Source organism: Nannobrachium achirus, assembly GCF_963921795.1.
Source record: "Nannobrachium achirus genome assembly, chromosome: 20".
Taxonomy (NCBI): Eukaryota; Metazoa; Chordata; class Actinopteri; order Myctophiformes; family Myctophidae; genus Nannobrachium; species Nannobrachium achirus.
Window position 1 is genome coordinate 32,065,542 of NC_137827.1, and position 19,575 is coordinate 32,085,116.

The following is a 19,575-nucleotide window of genomic DNA, read 5'->3' on the forward strand; positions in this document are numbered from 1 at the left end:
ACAAGTTATATATATATTTTAAAAAAAAACAATGTCTAGGTTTTGGAAGTTTTTTTTTTCTTCCTTCATGGCACAGATGTGATTTAATATAATTGCCCCTGGAACATCACAATGTAACACAAATATAGGCATGGAAACATTGCCAAGGCAAACATTGTCAACTGAAGCTGTTCTCTCCAACTGAAGGTTTAAGTTTAACTTCTTGGACACTGGTGGTTCCTTGGTTGTCCTGGGAGGTGGTCGCAAAACATTTCCAGTTCATCTTGTGTTGCCTCAAACGTGGCGGAGGTTGTAGCAAGCCACAGGTGTCTCTGTTACGTTGTCCCCCTCCACCTCGAACACATAATCACAGCGATGTGCCATCAGGGGGGCCTCAGACAAAGCTATGCTTTGATTGCCAATGCTCTGATTGCCAATGGAGATTACTGTGTCTCTCTGTGGGGAAAGAGGCCATAACAAATTTGATTAGCTATATACCGTATACAACATATCCAGCAATAGCATCAGCTAATTACTCAAGTTGGCTTTTGCGCTGTCGCCTTCTCATTCTCACAGTCAGTGACCATTCCTTCTCCTTACCCGTCCTACCCGTCCTTTATTGGTGGGAGTGGCAGAAGCAGCTGCCCTCTCAAAGTCTTTCTTGCATAGATGGGCCATTATCCCAGCAGCCAAGCCATCCCCAAGAACGTTGATCATCGTACGGAAGCGATCCCTGAGCCAGTCAGAAAAAAATCAGTTCTATGTTCAGTACTAACCTCCCCAGCAAAAGAAGCTATTAAATATATTCCCCTGATTAATGGCTATTATGGCAATTATTAGTGATACTCACAGGACCCAGTCGATGGCCACAATCAGTGTGATGTCGGCAGGTGGTAACCCTACTGAGGTCAGGACAATCACCATGGTAACCAGGCCAGCCTGTGGAATTCCAGCTGCCCCTATGCTGGCCGCGGTTGCTGTGATACTGATGAGAAAGGATCAGGATGTTAGGGATGTGATGTCTGTAATATATCACACAACAAACTAGCTACGTTCAGGGGAGAGAGACCGAGGCTGAGACAGAAATACAGGGAGTAAAAGTGACAAAAGGTAGCAGAGGTTCAGCCATTCTCACCTGATAGTGACCAACTGACCAAAGTCCAGCTCATAATCGTTGACCTGAGCAATGAAGATGGCCGCCACGGCTTCATACAGGGCCGTGCCATCCATGTTGATGGTAGCTCCCACTGGCAGAACAAAGCGAGCAATCTGCCTGTCAACCCCACAGTTCTCCAAAAGACACTTCATGGTGATAGGCAGAGTGGCTGAGCTGCAGAGACAGTAAGAATGCGAATAAGGATCCTTTTCCATGATCCTTAAAGTGTGTGTGTGTGTGAGCAGCGCGCCCGCGAAAAAATAATAGGCCTAATATTTTTTATCATTTTTTAATACATTTTATAATGGAAATATGTATATATATATATATATATATACAGTATATAAAATATATATATATATAAATGAATAAATAAAAAACGACAACAACAGGCAACATATTTTTGCTATGTTTGAAAAATAATAGGCCTAATATTTTTTATAATTTTTTAATCCATTTTATAATGGAAATATCTATATATAAATACAAATATATATATAAATGAATAAATTAAAAACTACAACAACAGGCAACGTATTTTTGCTATGTTTGATTTGTTCTTTTCTTATTTAAATAAAAAAATGAAAACTTCCCCATGGGGGGCTGGAACACCTGCAGCACCCCTAGTTCCCACGCACTGGCAGAGTCCTGCACAGTGGCCACTGTGCCAAATTCACTTTCACTTTCAGCGTGTGGATGCTCGGAAGCAAAGAAAGTCACCACAGTTTGATTTGATCATTCCTTAGTCAATTATGAATGGCCTTTGCGATTCGCTAATCGCGGGATTTCGCATCGCGATTTCGGTTTGAAAACGATTAAGTGTGTGTGTGTGTGTGTGTGTGTGTGTGTGTGTGTGTGCGTGCGTGTGCGTGCGTGTGTCGCGCATGCGCAGATCCTGTTCAAACTCAACGGGACATTTCTCACTTGTGAGACTGGACACACATTCCTGCTCATAGCGGAGCTCTGTTCCACACAGCTCCAAAAAGGCGGAGGTGGAGACAATACACATAAAACAAGACCCGTCTCCTGTTACCTGGATGAGGTGGCAAGTGCGATGACCAGGGCCTGCAGCAGGCCTCTTATGTAGGTGAATGGATTCTTATGTGTCAGCAGGAAGAAGAAGAGAGGGAGGAGAATGAGGCCGTGGACAAACAGGCCTGCAAGCACTGTGATGAAGTACATGCCCAGTTTCTCTCCTAGGTGGGCTGGGTCATGCATGTCCAGAATCTTTCCTGCCACCAGGAACACGATGCCGAATGGAAAATACCTGCACAGAAAATCGGGAGGTGGAGAAAGAAAGAAAGACGAATGATGTGTAGGCCGGGGGTCTTCAACAGGGGGTCCGGGACCCCTAGGGGGTCCTCAGAGTTACTACAGGGGGTCCTAATTAATAATTCAATGAACTAGATTAGAATAACATGCTAAACATTACAGGCAGCACAATAAGTCGAAATGCAGTTCAACATGAAAGGAACATTTATCATGACAGCTGGGAGGCTAAAGTAGCCTACACGTGGCGTGAGCATTAAGTTGTCATGTTTTCATTCTTGTGCATACACGCTGTCGTGTAAGTGTGACCAACACGACAGCAGCTGTCTTACACGTTACGCCTGTATTCTGGCTCAGTGTTCGCATGTTTACATGTTGATCGCTTGACCCTAGGCTTGACCTAGAGCTGCTTTAGGAAGTACTCACCCTTCATTTGCTTGGGTGTCACTGTCACATCCTGAACTGTGATCAAATGATGTGATTTTTACTTTCTCACAGGAAGAGAAGACACACTCCTTTTCTTTTCTCTTTCTGTTTTCTCTCTTTCTCTCCCTGTATCGCCATGAATATCCATGGGATTGATTGTAAAGCCACAGAATTTACAGGACTTTTCAGAATACCTTAAGCCGTGTCTCCGCCAGGTTGCCTGTTAATAGTGCTTATTCTTAGACATAATCTCACCTACTCTGTAATCGGACACAAGTGTTTCTGGTTGTACACACGACAGAGGGAGACACTGAAACACTGTGATCTAGGGACGTACCACATTGCTGCGTTGATAATCTTCATGACACACTCATTGATGCACTGGCACACGTTGACCAGCGGTGCACCACGCTCCCCCATCTTACCCAGCAGCAGGCCTGCATAGGACAACAATGTAAAAATGTTCAGTTTGTTATTGCTATAGAATGTGTGTTCAGTAGCGTTCTCCCTGTCTCTCCAGCTATTTAATAAGCAGAGAACACATTTTCTGGTGGGTTGACAATTTCATCCAATCGGAAGAGTACCCAATTATCAAGTTAAATTTGATAGTGTTCCAGTAACAGTTTTGTCTGCTAATAAATAAAGGGACAAGGGCGGAATTAATTTGCAAGTGTGACTTGTGTCGCGTGAACCACACTGGTTAGACTGATACATACAATATGTCCATATATGGGCATTGCCAAATATGGGCTTAATATTGATGACATCAGGGATCTCCATATATGATTACCAGAACAGGCTGTCTTTCTTGGTCATTGAGTCAACAATGTGATGTGACAACAGGTAAGCAACAGACATTGAGGCGTTACCCACTGACTCACTGACATACGGACAGGAACTGCCTGGTTTCATTGTCTGTCTGTCTGTCTGTCTGTCTGTCTGTCTGTCTGTCTGTCTACTCCTTTAAGACAATTAAATCCTGTGTTGCCACTGCTGTTGCACACTACAGGCTCAGCTGGCTGCCTGCCAGTGAGGAGCCCCCAATAGGAGGATCTAATGCCTCCATCCTACTCTTCCCATTCAACATCTCCTGCTGTTAGACATAGGAATCGCTACCACAGAAACAGAGATGGCCCTCCCTGCCTGCGTGGATTGAGTGGATTCCTGGTCGTATACACACGGCCAAGATGATGTGGGTTTGAATCCTTGGTGTTGGACAGTTACTCTACCCATGTGCCACCTGAGTGCCAATACTCAGAATTTTACTGTGTCTCTGTCTGTAACATATTGTCACCATCTACCTATTTCAACTTAATAGCAAAAATATTCGATCTATAGGGGCCTAAGCTCGTTGGAAGCATGTAAATCAGCTATTTTTGCTTTGCTATTGGTAACCCAAAGAAGAGTACTAACAACAGTGTGTGTACTAGATTGGATCCGATTGGAACACAGTTTGTTTTGGACAACAACCATATACATTTGTGCACCTTACCCATGGTGGTGGAGAAGATGACGATGCCCAGCACGTTCATGCCCTTGCTGCTACCTGGGATGATCTTGTACTTAATGTCAGGAGCAGGGGTGATCTCCAGAAACACTGGGTGCCCTAGCTGAGGGTTGTTGTAGTCGGGCATCACATACACAAAGTTGGCCTGAGACCCTTTCACATCGGAGTTCTGCACGATGGGAACCAGTTCTGTTTTGTACTGTGGTGATGAAGAGAGAACAGCAAACAGGCTGCTTGAGAATGGCAGAGCAAACTTAGGGCTCAAACAGTTAATCACTTTAAACCCGCCGTCCCTTTTTACTTGCATTATAAGCACAAAACGAACGTACGGAAAAAAGGTTTTTCTAAATATATCACCTTCTCCTTCTTTCCTTTTCTTCCCAAACATTAATTTTCTTTTTTCAAATACCAGGTAGCCTATACAAGCACACAATACATCACAAAATCACACGTTGCAAGCTTATAAATACAGCCTTTCCAAAAGTATAAAATAGGGCCTAAGTGGTTATACATGCATGCATTACATACATGCACAGTACGTAGTTTGAATCCAGCTAAAGGAAAGGTTAGCAAAGAAAATGTAGAGAGGAGGTCAGACCTTATCCACTCACCTGTTGGAAAGTGGCTTCAATCAGATTGGAAGGGATCATATTCCTGTAAAAGATAAAAGAGATATTTATTGTGACCGTCAGGCCGCAGTTACTATCAAAAGTCTGTCACACGTCACACGTCACACTTTTGCTCTACTCATATCTCCGCCACCGTTGCCCGGATCCATGCCAAACTTTGCACACACACTCCTTGGCTGCCAAACCATAACCCCCACCCCTCTTTTCTCACATGGCCCTCTTCTAGTGCCACCATGAGGCCGATTCTTGCAAAACACATTTTTGGACACTGCTCCTACAGTTTTTGCCCTAAAATCACGCAAAGCGGTACACAGTATCTCTTCAGTCATGTCAACAAAATGCATCTTTCCCATTTTCCATATTCCCTCCTGATTGGCTACCATTGCCTTCTAAAGTTTGTGTATGCGACCTGATGGTCGCTTATCTCCCGATTAGGGAGTCTTACTGGTCTTATTGTGACCGTCAGGTCGCAGTTACTGTCAAAACCTCGACCAGCTGTCCGTCTGTCAGTCAGTCAGTCAGTCAGTCAGTCAGTCAGTCTGTCAGTCAGTCTGTCACACGTCACACTTTTGCCCTGCTCATATCTCCGCAACCGTTGCCCCGATCCATGCATCAATTCTCACATGGCCCTCTTCTAGCGCCACCATCAGGCTGATTCTTGCAAAACACATTTTTGGACACTGCTCCTACAATGTTTGCCCTAAAATCACGCAAATCGGTACACATTATGTCTGCACACTGGACTGGTCGGACAACGCGCAGGCGATTCACAGCAAGGGGAAAAGCAGGCTGTTCCTCCTGAGAAGACTGAGATCGTTTGGTGTGTGCAAAAGGATGTTACAGATGTTCTACCAGTCTGTCATGGCAAGTGTTCTCTTCTTTGGTATAACATGCTGGGGTGGCAACAACAGAGCAGGTGACACGTTAAACCTAAACAGACTGGTGAGGAAAGCAGGCTCTGTCGTTGGGTCCTCTCTGCAGGGGGTGGAGGAAGTAACCAGGGTGCGATCAGCGAGGAAGCTGGACTCCATCTTGGAGAACTCCTCCCACCCCCTCCATCTTGAGATCACCAGCTACTGGAGTAAGAGAGGAAAGGACCGCTTTGCCTACCCAGGACGGAGATGCGAGAGATTAGGAAAATCTTTTGTACCGGCTGCCCTTAAGCTGTACAACGAGACACATAACGGACGAATGAAAAGGACTTCCTTCCTAACTTAGACTGACGGAACTATTGCTGTATTGACTTTGACCTCTAAGGACCTTCCAGGGAAAGTGCTCATGTGCGTCTTGCGGTGACATGCTTCCTAGTTTCTTCTTCTCTGAGCTGTTATTGTTTTGTTTTTTTCGCACTGTTTTTTTTACTTTGCACTATTAAGTTGGAACTATTGCTGTATTGACTTTGACCTCTAAGGACCTTCCAGGGAGAGTGCTCATGTGCGTCTTGCGGTGACACGCTGCCTAGTTTTTCTGTTTTTTTCGCACTGTTTTTCGACATTGCACTATTGGGTTGTGTTGGTAGTTTCTGAGTATGTGTCTTGTTTAACAATGACAGTGAGATACTTGTTGCACTAACTAGCATTGACTGCTTTGGTCTCTTTTTGTGAGACACTTTATGTATATATACTTATATTTAATTCGCCCCCTCTATTTGATGCACCTTCTCTTTTTTGGTACTGTACTGCTCTTGTTTTTTACTCTTATCTATTTTTTCCTACTTCTCTGTAACTTTGTAAATAACTGTATACTGCTGTGCTACAACTGGACAACTAAATTTCCCCCTTGGGATAATAAAGGTATCTATCTATCTATCATCTCATCAACATGGATCTGTCCCATTTAGCGCCACCTTCAGGCCGATTTTTTAAAACACATTTTTGGACACTACTCCTACAGATTTTGCCCTAAAATCACGCAAATCACTACACAGTACACTACAGTACTGTATGTCTACACTCATGTCATCAACATGGATCTGTCCCATATAGCGCCACCATCAGGCCGATTCTTTCAAACACATTTTTGGACACTGCTCCTACAAATTTTGCCCTAGTTGACAGGGGTCCCCCAGGGTTCAAATCTATACGCAGAAAACAGCCTATCTACAAGCTCACACAAGTCACAACGTGGCACCACAGAATGTTCACCCCAGAGTAGGGACGCTAAGGTTCATGTGGTTAGTAAGGCAGATTTATGGAGCACTGGCCTCTGACACTAAGCTCATCAAACGTGTAAGAGGTCACAAACACATACCTGGCTTTTGACCAAGTCCATCGAGTCTGAACACACAGCTCTAAATATAATCTAAGCTAAGACGGCTTTATTGGATCTCTGACATGGATGTACGTGTGTAAGCCTGTGTATGTCTACCACGTCGCAGGCCCTGTGCAGTGAAGTGAACAGCACACAGGGTCCTTCTGTTAATCTCCTGCTTTCGCAGAACTTATGTGAAAGCAGGAGATCATGATATAATGGCTGTCTATTCTTAGGCCAGTCGCTGTCGCTGATGCAGGAGGGTGATGCTGCAACTATTGAACTTATCACCCTTTGAAGAACGCTGACCACTGGCCAAAGCTTAGTTGTGTGAAGCTGTCTACTACAGAGGGCATATTTAATGCAAGGGCTTGCCTGAGCTGATGGGGCCAGTGATCTCCACAAACAGGGCCCCAAATGTTGCTTTTTATATAAAATATTAACTAAAATCTAGATACTAAAAAAAATGTTGTTCACCTACAGGGTAAAATAACAACATTAACCAGTGATGAACCACTATGAATGAAAATGTTCTATACATTTATTCCTGTGGTTGGCTCCACACTGGCCTGGGAACGCCTCGGTATAGAGCCCCGCCCACCCTCACTCCGGTGTCTGAAGCGTTTTCCTCCATGCATTTAATTAACAATTAATTAGAAAGCTGAGAAAAAGACGAGGATACAAGTTGTACCCTTGTCTTTTTTCAGCTTTCTAATTAATCATTGCATGCAAAAAACAGTGTTTATTTTCATGATTCCTCACCAGCCGGGGTGGCTTTGTCAGAGGCTTAAAAGACGTTTAAATAAATACTTTATGAAATGCCTATGGATGAAATGCATGGGGGACAACGCTTCCGAGTGAGGGCGGGCGGGGCTTAAACTGCGATGCTATATACTCCCGGAAGGAGTTGAGGAAGTTGCTCAGGATAGGGAACTTTCAGAAAATCACAGTTGGAACTGTTACCCCTGCGACCTGATTCCGGATAAGCGGATCAGCACTCACAATTTAAGTTCACTTAAGAGTTTGTGATTATGGAGGAGCTCAGCTTCTTGGAAGGAGTAATCATAAGGAGGGCAGTGGAGTTTTGTTGGACATGTACTGGCTTTAATAGGTCGGGAATGGTTTTACAAGGAATTACAGGGTGTTACACAGCAAATCCTCATGCCTTAAAAAAAACTATAATCTGAAAACCAAGAATCGCTGTAGACCAGGGGTCTTCAACAGGGGGTCTGGGGCCCCTAGGGGGTCCTCAGAGTTACTACAGTAATCTTCTAATACTTTTTATATTAACAACTGGTACACTAGTGTCCATATTCGGAGAACTTTAGCCAAAAATAGCAGATCTACAAGCTCACAACGCCTCACGCTGCAAGGCATTGTGAGCTTGTAGATCGGCTATTTTCGACAAAGAGGTTTGGTGTGGAGGGGAAAAAGAGCAGACTAAGTACAGAGTAAAAGGTCAAGTTTATTAGTTAATGATGGATCAAGTGGTTAAATATCTGAAAACACACATTGACATGATTCCAAAATACACTGTTGATTGTGCTGTCAATCGATGAAACTATATGGAATCTATGAAAAGGTTGTCGGGGTTCCTGCTTCGTCTCTCTCTCAACTAAGGGGTCCTTGGCCTGAAAACATTGAAGACCCCTGCTGTAGACTGATGAATGATCTTGTGATCTACCAGACTTATCAGGAATGAAATAGGCCTACATGGTTCCAACCGCATCGTCTGCTTCAAATAACTTTGTTGTCATGATTCCTCACCAGCCGGGGTGGCTTTGTCAGAGGCTTAAATAAATACTTTATGAAATGTCTATGGATGAAATGCATGGGGGAAAACGCTTCCGAAACCGGAGTGAGGGCGGGCGGGGCTTAAACTGCGATGCTCTATACTCCCGGAAGGAGTTGAGGAAGTTGCTCAGGATAAAGAACTCTCAGAAAATCCCAGTTGGAACTGTTACCCCCGCGACACGATTCCGGATAAGCGGATCAGCACTCACAATTTAAGTTCACTTAAGAGTTTGTGATTATGGAGGAGCTCAGCTTCTTGGAAGGAGTAATCTAAGGAACATCCCCACCAGATTCCTCAGAGACGCAGACGACTCTATTGCTCCCATAGTACTAGCCCACATTACAAATGTATCCAACAGTCAGTGTCACGTCCCACAAGAATTCAAACTGTCGGGAGTAATCCCTCTGTATGAAAAAAAAAATTGCTGGACCTCCAAAAGGCTTTTGACACTTTTTTTTCAATTCTACAGAATAAGATGTAGGCGATCAGTTTTGTAAACAGGATGAAATCCTACCCTGAGGGAAGAGAACAAGTGGTTGATATCAATGGAACCATGTCCTCGTCCCTCTCAGAGAACTGCAGGGTTCCCAAGGAAGCATACTAGTGCCGTTACTGTTCCTTCTATATGACGACATGAAAGCTGCCTGTAACTGCAAATTGTTCAACAAAATGTGTGTGTGTGCGTGCATGTGTGTGTGTGAGAGAGATAGAGAGACAATCTGTACCTGATTAGATCTAGAAGAGCATCAGCTGATGTCATGACAGGCCCTGATCCTGCATGGTGACCTTCCTTCTCGGTTCCCGTGCCTGGGTGAATGAGTAGAACCAGCACGATACCCACAATGACAGCGATGAAGGTGGTCCACAGGTAGTAGGTGATGGTCAGGACCCCTAGCCGACCGCTAGCCTTCGTGTCCATGGCTGACAGACCGGACATAAGACTGGGCAAAAAGGACAGGTTAGTTAGGACAGGTAGTTAGTCTAGTTACGTATGTACCCCCTGGAACCCCATCAAGAACCCCTGAGTATCCTTAGACCACACATGGAGAATCAGTGGATCTCAACCAGCCTCCAAATAATTGCCAATAACAACTAATAATGTATTTTTCTTTATAACCTTGGAAAAAAATAGTTTTCATTATGATACCGATAAATAGGAACTTAAGTATACTATGTTCCGTTGATCCAACTCATCCAAGACAGAACCCAATCGATTGATTGATCATTAAAACAGGAGGCCCATGTGGAAAATGTGGGGCAGAAAAAATGAATTGGCATCCAGGGAGTGTGTGTGCACTGTGCACACTTTGGCAGCGGCCGGACCAACGGTGCCGGAGATTAGCTGGTGAAAGACAGATGACACACGGTGGGACAGGGGGCAAAACATAGTTTCGGCCATGCCTTTTGGCTGGCGGAGACGATAAACATGCTCTGAAAAGCACATGGTCCATTCACCATGTAGTGGCCGTTCGGCTGCCGTGTTAAGTGGCCAGATGGGAGCGGCGCAAACAGAGACTTTCAATTAGGCCCTCTACTGATCCAGCAAAGGTTGAGAACCACTGGATAGTCGCCTATATGATTGTATCTTCTAACATTAGCCTAGCATTAAGTTAACATTAGCCTTGCATTGCTATAGTCTAGTCTAGTGTTCTACCTAGAGGTGATGAGAGGTAGAATCAACATCTTGAGCATCCTCATCAGCAGCTCTCCAGGGAAAGAGAAGTAGATCTTGGCCTATATGGAGAAGTGTATGAACATAGGAAAGCATATACGGTTGTAAGTCTTCTTAAACTAATGGGAACAGACTGTATTTGTACCTCATAGACCGATAAATCACTGGTTCCTTGAACACACTGTTTAAGTTGAACATTAGTTCAAATGCAGTGGAATTGATTAATTAGTAATAACAGTGATCATTATTGCACAATACATTTATAGGAATATTGTCTGGCCAATCTTTATTTCAAAGAATAATTGTGACATGTGGAAAGTTGGATTTGTTGGGCTGGGGTGTCTGTGTGTGTGTGTGTGTGTGTGTGTGTGTGTGTGTGTGTGTGTGTGTGTGTGTGTGTGTGTGTGTGTGTGTGTGTGTGTGTGTGTGTGTGTGTGTGTGTGTGTGTGTGTGTGTGTGCGCACTATAGAGCTCTGTAGTGTAGCAAATCCTTTCCAGTGACACAATACAGTAGTACATGCACAATAGTAGCATGGTCCAGCACCCTGACTCTTTAGTTTAGTGTTAGAACCTTATTTAGTATTAGCCTATTGGTACCTATGCAGGACAGAAATATTACTCTACTATTTATGTCAATATGGCTTCCATGAAGTAGTAGTGGCATTTGGAGCAGACATGTTCAACACATCTGTGTAGCCGATCTTCTGTAAATGATTTAGAATTCAGGCATTTAGCAGACACTCTTAGTAGTGTCTGCTAAAGTCAACAAACAGAGTAAATGGTCAAATAGAGTAAAAGGAAAAAGTGCTCGAAAATAACCGGGATATACTTTTCTGAATCTAATTTTAGCTGGTAAACACTGTGTAATCGAATGTGCCAAAGCCTGCCATCTCATCTTAAAAAGAAGATTAGCTTTTCTCAGTACCGGTTCATAAACTGCCCCACTGTTTATTTTGCATGTTCTGTGTATTTGTATTTTTATGTCTATTTTTGTATTGTTTGATTCTTTTGTGTAACTGTTTTTATATGTTGGTACTTTAATGTATGTTTTTAACTTATTTTGTCAACTTAAAGGTGTCTCACAACTCCTAGTGAGTGGTCCTCAAACTGTTATATTAAATATGCTGCTTTGTTATTAAATTGTATGGTCTGAGGAGTGACACTATAATAAAGTTTTCTATCTATCTATCTTTTTCTTCTATCTATAATGTATCTAATAGTCTAACTGTCCAAGTCCCCCACCCTCAATTGGTCACATGTCACTGTTCTGAGTCCTACTGGGGGTTGTTGATGAGACCATTTAGTATTTAAAGCTTTTGCGCTTTGTTGATACATAGGTGCATATGGTGCACCAAGACTATTCACATTAGGCTTGATTCCTAATGTTGTTTAAACCAGTGGTTCCCACATTTTGTCATGTCAAGGACCCCCTGATTAAAATGTATATGTCTGTGGACCCCAATCTGAAGATATTTTGTTCCAGAGACCCCCATATAAGATTTTTTGATGTTACAATGTTTAAAAAATATGCAAACACATTTTCCCAATATTATTTTGGAAATATCAGATCTAGACGTTCACATGCCACGATGCGACATGGTGTGAGCTTGTAGATCTGATATTTTCAAATAGCCTAATAGCCTACTATTTTAGGCTTGTTCCTCTATTTGGCAACAAACTGATTACCTGTATTACACCTGCATCCTATTAGGGCGGAAGTGACCAGATATTGAACGAAGCAATAATGTGAATAGGCTATGTGTGGCCCAGCCTAGCTGGGTCTGCTGCTTCTTGAAACAGTACGTATTTAAATCAAAGTCCATTATAACTGTGCAGTGTGCACCATTTAGCCAGCTTTCTCACTCTCAGCTCAGCTGGCATTCTCTCTGGTGTTGTGTCCTGAAGGGAACGCAGTGGGGAGATAAAAATGTAGGGAGGTTCGAGGTTGAAGACCAAGCTTGCTACAGCATAATGGATCAGATAGGGGGTTTGATGGGCATGACCTAGCCTCGTAAACCGCCCTCTTCCGGAAAGCATTTTCAAATCTTCTGGAATCCTTCTGGATTACGAAAGTTGGTGGTTTCTAGGCTAAGCATGACCAGCAATTGCAATAGTCTAAATCCTGGTGGGCGAGGTTAGCAATAGTCAGGTCATGCATATTTAGGGCACATACCAGTTACCACATAGGCTGTACTGCCTGACAGCGAGTCCTCAGTTCAATTCTCTCACCAGGCTGACAATTTGCTGCATAGTCCATACCCGCCATTTCCCCAGTAGGAGCGAGATCATTTAGCGACCTACAACTGGGTTGCAACCTGGTCGGTAGTTTTCACCGACTGGGTCGCTAAATCTACCGACTGGGTCGCTAAATCCACCGACTGGGTTGCTAAATCTACCGACTGGGTCGCTAAATCTACCGACTGGGTCGCTAAATCCACCGACTGGGTTGCTAAATCTACCGACTGGGTTGCTAAATCTACCGACTGGGTCACTAAATCTACCGACTGGGTTGCTAAATCTACCGACTGGGTCGCTAAATCTACCGACTGGGTTGCTAAATCTACCGACTGGGTCGCTAAATCTACCGACTGGGTTGCTAAATCACCGACTGGGTTGCTAAATCTACCGACTGGTCGCTAATACCGACCAGGTTGCTAAATCTACCGACTGGGTTGCTAAATCACCGACTGGGTTGCTAAATCTACCGACTGGGTTGCTAAATCACCGACTGGGTTGCTAAATCTACCGACTGGGTCGCTAAATCACCGACTGGGTTGCTAAATCTACCGACTGGGTTGCTAAATCTACCGACTGGGTCGCTAAATCACCGACTGGGTTGCTAAATCTACCGACTGGGTCGCTAAATCTACCGACTGGGTCGCTAAATCACCGACTGGGTTGCTAAATCACCGACTGGGTCACTAAATCTACCGACTGGGTCGCTAAATCTACCGACTGGGTTGCTAAATCACCGACTGGGTTGCTAAATCTACCGACTGGGTCGCTAAATCTACCGACGGTTAGGGTTAGGGTTAGGGTTTGGGTTAGGGTTAGGGTTAAGCCCTTTGCACACAGGCGCGTTTAACCGCACGGATAAAACGGACAATATAATTTTTTGAAAAGAAAACAATGATTCTCTATGACCTCATGCACACCGGCTCCGAATTAGCTGTGCGACGAGTGGCTGCCGCTTTTTTCTCGATCGAACCCAGTTCGATTCGTGCGTCTTGTCGCATGCGGTAAAAAACTCATCACTCCTTTTATGACTCCTTTTTGGATCCGCAGCGCCGATTCGGCACAGCCTTGCACACCAAATCCAATGCGTTTTATTCATGCCGCAAACGAAAAAAACGCAACTGTCCTGTGTGCAAAGGGCTTTAGGGTTAGGGTTAGGGTTTGGGTTAGGGTTAGGGTTAGCAGCCCGGTCGGTGGATAAGCGACCCTGTCGGTAGATTTAGCGACCCAGTCGGTAGATTTGACAACCCAGTCGGTAGATTTAGCGACCCAGTCGGTAGATTTAGCGACCCAGTCGGTAAATTTAGCGACCCAGTCGGTAGATTTAGCGACCCAGTCGGTAAATTAAGCGACCCAGTCGGTAGATTTAGCGACCCAGTCGGTAGATTTAGCGACCCAGTCGGTAGATTTAGCAACCCAGTCGGTATATTTAGCGACCCAGTCGGTAGATTTAGCGACCCAGTCGGTAGATTTAGCGACCCAGTCGGTGAAAACTACCGACCAGGTTGCAACCCAGTTGTAGGTCGCTAAATGATCTCGCCCTCTCTCCATTTCCACCCACTATTCGTCCGGGCTATGGAACCACCACAACCACGACTACAGATTCCATAGCCAGCGAGGACAGTTCACAGAATAAACAGCTTAAATTTGGGAAAAGTGAAATGTTTCATATGCCAATAACCAATACCTGCAGTGTGTAAGTTCAGATCAACTGTTCAACCTAGCTCCTTTCGGAACCCCTCACTCCACTGCTACGCAGCTCCGAGATGGGGTTCCTACTGGTCGGCTGCCGAAATCCTGTTGTTGGATCCACGATCCGCCGTTAGCGATCACTTCTTACCTTTGTTGAACACTCTATCCAAAAAGTAACCGGCCTATGTGAACGTATAATCGTTTTACTTTTTAAGCGTGGAACAACCTCGATGTACTGGGGTGAAATGAAGACTTTATATCGCTCGAAAGACCAGCCGGCTCTGTGTTTACCCGTGTTTTCCCCCGTTGTAGTCTCGCGTGGCCAGACTGTTGCCTCCGCGATTTGGTCAAATGCTCACAGCCACGCGAGACTATAACGGGGGAAAACAAGGGTAAACACAGAGCCGGCTGGTCTTTCGAGCGATATAAAGTCTTCATTTCACCCCAGTACATCGAGGTTGTTCCACGCTTAAAAAGTAAAACGATTATACTTTCACATAGGCCGGTTACTTTTTGGATAGAGTGTTCAACAAAGGTAAGAAGTGATCGCCAACGGCGGATCGTGGATCCAACAACAGGATTTCGGCAGCCGACCAGTAGGAACCCCATCTCGGAGCTGCGTAGCAGTGGAGTGAGGGGTTCCGAAAGGAGCTATGTTCAACCCAAACAACCCACTGAGGAGAAAAATGTATAGGAATACAGATTTTATAGTAGGATGCCACTCCCCAGCTCTCTCCTAGTTCCTGTCTCTCTTCAGTGACCATAAAATAACAAAAAGTCTTGAGATGAATAGGCCTGGATAAGGAGCTGGGCAGCTTTGGTGAGGAAGGGTCTGGATCGAGTGATCACTGCCTGAAATTACACAACTTTTTTTAAATCTGCAAATGGGAGAGAGAGAGAGAGAGAGAGAGAGAGAGAGAGAGAGAGAGAGAGAGAGAGAGAGAGAGAGTGTGTGTGTTTGTGTGTGTGTGTGTGTGTGTGTGTGTGTGTGTGTGTGTGTGTGTGTGTGTGTGTGTGTGTGTGTGTGTGCGTGCGTGTGTGTGTGTGTGCGTGCGTGCGTGCGTGCATGTTTTTTTTAAACATTCAAACATACAGTAAATCAGTTGTGTGCAAACTTTGCAAAGCCCCTTTGATTATTCATGGATGGTGTATACTGTATAGGCTAACTAGGCTACTAACTATAACTTGATTATCTATACCATTTGTCTATGGGCACAGAAGAGAAGCAATTAAAATATTTGTCAATAATGATGCATACAGCTTGCAAGCTAGTTCAGGCAGTTTGTTTGCTCCCACCACCAGTGAGCTCTGCTTTCCCTGAGGGTTCTGTTTTCCCCTGGGTTGTCATGTATATTATCTCCCTGCTCCTAAATGATTGTCTTCTAATATGCTGAGCAGAGAGTAGATAGATAGATAGATACCTGTATTATCCCACAGGGGAAATTCAGTTGCCCAGAGGCAGCACAGCAGTTAAGGTTACAAGTTACAGAGAAGTAAGAAAAAGAAAAAGATTACTGTAGTATACAGTCCAAAGAGCAAGCACAAAAAAAGATAAATAAAACATAAAGTGTCGAAAGCTATCGCAAAAAGAGAAGAAGAATATATACATAAAGTGAGAGCCTGAATGCCTCTACTATTAGATCAGATATAATATTGACAAGAGCCTGAATGCCTCTACTATTAGATCAGATATAATATTGACAATTGTATTTATATTTCATAGATGCCCATGTTGTGTCCCTGATGTGACTGTTTTGCCACTCAGTGTGCCCCTCCCTTGCCCTGCTCCCATTTCACCTCAGCCAATCTTCTGCCTGAGGCCAAGAGTCTGATTGCCCTGAGTCTGATTGCGCTGGTTGGGTGACGAGCTCCTGAGACTATAAATACTGTGTTTTTCTGTGTGTTCAGTGCTGGGTCATAAGTGTATGTCAGATTCTCTGTTGCCAGTGTCTATATGAGTTCAGTTATTGTTAGTGTTTCTGTGAGTTGTATTATTCTACGTCTTTTATTAGTAAACTTAGGTTTGTTATCCTCATCTGCTGCGTTTGTCCTGCACTTGGGTCCTACAACACCACCAGTTCCTGACAGTTACAGAATCTTTCAAATTAAAAGCCATTAAAAGCTCCACAACACAAAATCATGTTTGTCTGTATAGTACAAAATGTATGCATGCATCGCATGGGACTCAACCCTTCTCTTTACACTTTTTCTCTTTGCACCGTGCAAGCAAGCTCCATAAAGATCCATAGCCCATCATTCTGCTGATATTGTTGATCATTAATCATTAATTCCATGCATGTATCATTCCATCCATACCTGAGTAGACAGGTTCATGGACCTGAGGAGAAATCCAAGCACACAGCCCGTAACCACGGCTAAGACTGAGAGCGTCAGCAGTCCGTTCCTCTTGCAGAAATCCTTCACATACTCCCAGACTTTTACTGACACAACACTCTTAACTGCCTTCTTTAACATCTCCATTGTGATCCCGGTCCAGTCAGTACTCTAGCTACACTCTGGGTGACCAGTGCCAGTGTGGTCTTTTTATGAAATTAGGTGGATGTGTGCGTATTCCCAGCGGAGGACAGGTTGTTGTCTGAACAGGTAAAAGTTCTCACAGTGAAGAGCTCATCTAGTCTGATGGATGACTAAACGTTCCCCTGTACATCAGACCCTAACAGGATTAGCTGCTCTGGGCATATTCAGGGCTTCAGCCACGCAAGCTTGAAGGGTTTAAGGGCAAGACAACAGCACTGATTAGTGACTTAATTCATTACACTGCAAGTTATTACTACTTGTCTCTCAGGTCACTCCATTCATAAAACACCTGCTTTCATGGTCAAGAGATGCCATGAAGTTACATTATATGAAGAGCTTTTTTTTACTCAGTATGTAATGTATAAATACAGTATGTGATATATAGACATACTGTACATCGCATGTATGTATGTTTATTTTCATTGCGCTGTCGCTGATGCATCTTTGCATCTTACTTTAATAAGAAAACCTGTCTGTAAGTAGGGGGATGGCTGATTTAAGCAGTCACTGGCCTGGGTCAGACTAGTGTAGATAGACGTTAGGTGTGACTATACATCTGTTGTGCGTCGACGCACACATGATATACCAGGAACAAATTCACGTTAAAGGAATTATATGTAACTTTTAGACTATTAAAAGATATATATGTATATACATTTTTAGCAGTCATTTCCCTTCATCAGTAACTATATTATTGTGCTGGGGTGTTTCCTTGCAGAAAGACACATCCCCTGGCTGTATTTCTATTCTGTTCCACTCTTTATGTTGACACTAAATGTAAACAGAAACAGTGGAGGGACGTTTTTGTCAGGGGGAGCTCAGCCAGGGCTCTTAATTGCTCCCTTTAAACTTCAAAGGGGTTGTGCACAAAGGTAATTGATTGGGACATAAAAGTGTCAAGTCCTCGTTAGTGATCTCTCTAATCAATGAAAGCATCAAAGACAACTACTTGTTTGATGCCTGTCATAGAGGGGAGGGGGACGGGGGAATGTTTTTTGTGTACACACAAGCTAGCATATTTTTCCTTTAACTGTACATTATTTGCTCTTCCCTGTGCCATTTTTATTGTTCTGTGTGATATCTACCAGAGGTTTATGTCTGTGTCAAGGCAAGCACAGAGTTATGCAATCACAAAGAATAATTTAAAAATAGTTTTGTTGTTGTCGTTGTTGTTGAATATTCTTATCAGGCTTTTGGTCATTTTAGACAGGACAGGGGAGAGGCACAGGAAAGCAAAGCTCCTCATGAGGCGGGAATCAAACCCATGCATGTTGATGCACTGCCTGGTGAAGGTGGCCATATATGGACAACCCATTCGAATGATATCAACGCACTGAATGGGAAGCCCTGATGTCATTTGTGACCATATTTGGGGATATATGCCCACATGGGCATATCGGTCAGATTGGCGGTTCTGGACAACAAGATCTCCATTCCTGTACGTATATGGCCAAATGCAAGCTTAACGGTTGGATCTGCCTTTCTTGACAAGACAAAGTTCTGCCTATCCAACTGACTTAACCCTGTGCACCGCACTCCCTCAGATCCTCAGTGATACAATTAGTTAATTAGTCAGCTAGTTCTCAAAGTATGATTTAACTCAGACCTTTTACACTTTCAGAGTTAACACTGGACCGTGAATTGGATTTTGAAAGTGGTCAGTTGGTGATCATAGAAAAAGGCTTAGCTTTACCCATGTTGCTATCAGCCAGGTTAATTATGTAGCTTATGTGTGTTTGCTGACACCAAAGGATCCATGTCAGGCAGGGAAAAAGGTCGAAACTTCTCTGTCCTGCAAGACAATGGCTTTGTACGTCACCCATAGCCAATCCAATAACCTTTAATCCCTATCTTGGACAATGGTTAGAGAGTGCTTCTGGGACACTCAGTGTCAATCAATGCAGCTACACGCATACCTACAGTACATACATTGTACGCACGCACAAATGCACGCACAGTGCTGCAAGACAAGATCCCCGCTTTCTTTCCCTTCGAAAAAGACATTGTGCATATAAGTACACATTCTGAGAACATAAATTCAACTTTAGAGTCAACACAGCACAAATGGGATACCTGCAAACTGCTTGGCATCCTACAAATATGACATTCTGTGGTATTTCATTATTTGCTTTTTAAATGTTGATTTATTTTTGAAGCCTGACAATCTGAACTACCTGCTGCATGCTAAGAACTACACTTAGTGTAATTACTGTAACCATGAAAAACAGAGTTATATTAAAGTGATCCCTGACTAATACGACAAATATGCCTTAATACATTATAATTGTCCTCTATAACTACAATGTAAAATTAAAAACACCTTAAATATTTTATTTCTTCTAGAAATAGCTAATCTTTCACTCAGTAGGGGAAATGCCTGTCGCAAGTTGATGATGTCATAAATGTCATGTGTAATTTTTATGGCAT

General features: G+C 43.6%; 1 protein-coding gene across 1 annotated transcript; it reads right to left on the reverse strand.

Moving 5' to 3' along the window:
• Window positions 1-273: 273 nt before the first annotated feature.
• slc1a8b (solute carrier family 1 member 8b) lies at window positions 274-17,091 on the reverse strand (the record flags this gene model as incomplete). Its single annotated transcript, XM_080750379.1, has 11 exons — window positions 274-435; window positions 580-712; window positions 830-964; window positions 1,115-1,309; window positions 2,169-2,402; window positions 3,168-3,267; window positions 4,323-4,536; window positions 4,949-4,991; window positions 9,737-9,952; window positions 10,666-10,745; window positions 16,927-17,091. The coding sequence occupies 11 exons, from the start codon at window positions 17,089-17,091 to the stop codon at window positions 274-276; spliced, it is 1,677 nt and encodes a 558-aa protein (XP_080606505.1).
• Between the last annotated feature and the right edge of the window lie 2,484 nt (window positions 17,092-19,575).